Source organism: Aplysia californica, unplaced genomic scaffold, assembly GCF_000002075.1.
Source record: "Aplysia californica isolate F4 #8 unplaced genomic scaffold, AplCal3.0 scaffold00449, whole genome shotgun sequence".
NCBI classification, from domain to species: domain Eukaryota; kingdom Metazoa; phylum Mollusca; class Gastropoda; order Aplysiida; family Aplysiidae; genus Aplysia; species Aplysia californica.
The window spans coordinates 353,376-355,991 of NW_004797719.1; the positions used below are offsets into that span (position 1 = coordinate 353,376).

The window sequence follows — 2,616 nt, forward strand, 5'->3', positions numbered from 1 at the left end:
GCGTTAAACCCATACCATTTCACATTTCACATTTCACACACTACAACTAAGTATTTAACAAACGAGTCTTGAGCAATCTGTAAAGCCATTAGGGTTTATTATTTGGTTGCTTTTAAGCACAAGGGAGCTATCCCGAAAAAATGCTGTTTTGAGAAAATCGAAGGTAAAGTTTTTGGACTCTTCTTCAGTTTCTTTAAAAGACAAGGAGAGTTTTCTCTACAACCAAACAAATATACACACCAATGAAACCAAACTTCTCCAATAGGTAGGGTAATGCCCCCTTTTGGTGTAGGTCAAGATTTCTGAAAACCCCCGAAATCTGGGATAGCCCCCTTGTGCTTAACCCTACTCGTACGTCGTGTTTTACTATCGTATCCATACGACGTCGGGAACTCTGTGCTACCACTTTCCAAAGAGGAAATTTACTCGTTAATCCAATCTGCAGACTTTGCGTAGCAGTCTGTCAAAATGATTTTTGGAGAAATACTGAAAGTTTCAAAGAGGTCTTCGTACTGGAAGTATTCTAAAATGGGAAGAATACAACTCTGGGGTACAAAATAACCCCAGAGCGTACACATAGGGTTAAAAGCGACCATTAATTTTTTGGGGTCCTGGGGCAAGGAGTTTCAAAAGCTGTCTATTTCCTATTTCGGCAACCTCACCCCCCCCCCTATTGTCTTTAGAAACAGTTTCATACTGTAAGGTGTACAGTGTGTGTGTGTGGCTTTGAGTACTCATGGCTGAGTTCTGGTAGGAAAGATCTACAACAAGCCTTCTCGGACAAGGCCGAAACATCTCGGAGGGCCTGAGTGCAAGTTGCACACGTTAGAGATCCCTTGGTGGTCTAAAATTGATAAGAGTAGGCTTCGGCCGCCACCCGGGCAAAATAAAAAAATTCCTACAGAAAAAGTTTAGTGTGTCCCGCGCGCTCATTAGAATTTGACCTTATGCAGGTGCGAGCGCGAAACACTTACCCTCCCCCCCACCCCCACAAAAAAAGACCCCGTGAAACACTTACCCAAAAAATCCCCAAACAACCTTTGCCCCCAGGTGTCCGGTCTGTCAAGGGTCATCTCCAACAACCTGTCCTTCCTACAGTCCATCCCGACCTGGGGGGCCGCCATTTTGGTATCTGCGATGACGTCATTGGCCACTGAAGTGACGAGCAACTCGGTCATCTGTATACTGGTGCTGCATCCTGGGCGAAATAGTGCGTGCTGGATAGATGGATGGATGGATGGATAGATAGATAGATGGATGGATGGATAGATAGATGGATGGATGGATAGATGGATGAATGGATGGATGGATGGATGGATGGATGGATGGATGGATGGATGGATGGATGGATGGATTGATGGATGGATGGATAGATGGATGGATAGATAGATAGATAGAAGATAAATGGATGGATGGATGGATGGATGGATGGATGGATGGATGGATAGATAGATAGATAGATAGATAGATAGATAGATAGATAGATAGATAGATAAATAGATGAATGGATGGATGGATAGATAGATAGATGGATGGATAGATAGATAGATAGATAGATAGATAGATAGATAGATAGATAGATAGATGGATGGATGGATAGACAGATGGATGGATGGATAGATAGATATATGGATGGATGGATGGATGGATGGATGGATGGATGGATGGATGGATAGATAGATAGATAAATAGATGATTGATTGGTTAGGAGGAGGTTAAAAGAGTTCAATAGTTTTATTGTTAATTAATGCTCTGTCCTACTCTGCCGTGCCAAGGCAGACGGACGTATCTGCAAAAATGATAAATTCTCGCATCTTCGCTTAAATGGACGCCTATTATACCCATTCTGCATCTTGTGTCAAAGGCAGGAAGACGTATCTGCACTACAAATAGGAGATTTCACTAGGGAAAACAGACGCAACTGAAGGGCCATGCCCATATTTCCAATGGCAGCGTGACGTAACTCAAAATCATAAAAAGTGTAGATACGTCGCTCTGTCTTGACACGGCAGTTAACTGTTCCCTGTTCACCCCCACCTCCACCACCCCCTCCCTCTCCCAGGCCACAGGCGGATAACTTTAGAACGACAGCTGTACGCCATTGGCCGATATTTATAGCAACAATCATCTTGTTTGACGTCATTGAGGGATTCCCACTTCGTTGGCGTTCACGGTGGCTACACAACCGCAAAGCACTATTACAGTATTTTTAAAGCTTGTAGCCTACAGTAGCGTGGTGGCGGAGTGGTTAGTGCGCTTGTCTCTAAAGCAGAAAGTCCAGGTTCGAGCCTAGGTTCGGCCTCGGATTTTTTTTTCGCCCACCCACCTCTACTTCTAATGGGTACCTGACTTCGAGTTGGGAAGTAAAGCGACGTCAAACAAGATGGTTGTTACTATAAATATCGGCCAATGGCGTACGTCTGTCGTTCTAAAGTTATCCGCATGTTCCCAGGCCATCGACATAATCATATTTCCAATGGCAACGCGGCGTAACTCAAAATCATAAAAAATGCAGATCTATACGTTGCTCTGCCTTGGTACGGCCACGCAGTTAACTGTTCCCTGCTCACCCCTACCCCCACCTCTCTCTCTTTCTCTCTCTCGCTCTCTCTCGCT

General features: G+C 44.4%; 2 protein-coding genes across 2 annotated transcripts in view; both read left to right on the forward strand.

Moving 5' to 3' along the window:
* Positions 1 to 2,616, forward strand: part of LOC118478260 (protein I'm not dead yet-like) — a 19,130-nt gene that overhangs the window by 13,957 nt on the left and 2,557 nt on the right. Inside the window, exon 3 of the mRNA XM_035971501.1 lies at positions 1,051 to 1,188. Coding sequence (XP_035827394.1) covers positions 1,051 to 1,188 — 138 coding nt within the window. The remainder of the gene's footprint in view (positions 1 to 1,050; positions 1,189 to 2,616) is intronic.
* The window catches only part of LOC106012661 (solute carrier family 13 member 2), an 8,273-nt gene continuing 6,726 nt past the window's right edge, over positions 1,070 to 2,616 (forward strand). Inside the window, exon 1 of the mRNA XM_013086261.2 lies at positions 1,070 to 1,210. The gene's annotated coding sequence lies outside the window, so the exon portion shown is untranslated. The remainder of the gene's footprint in view (positions 1,211 to 2,616) is intronic.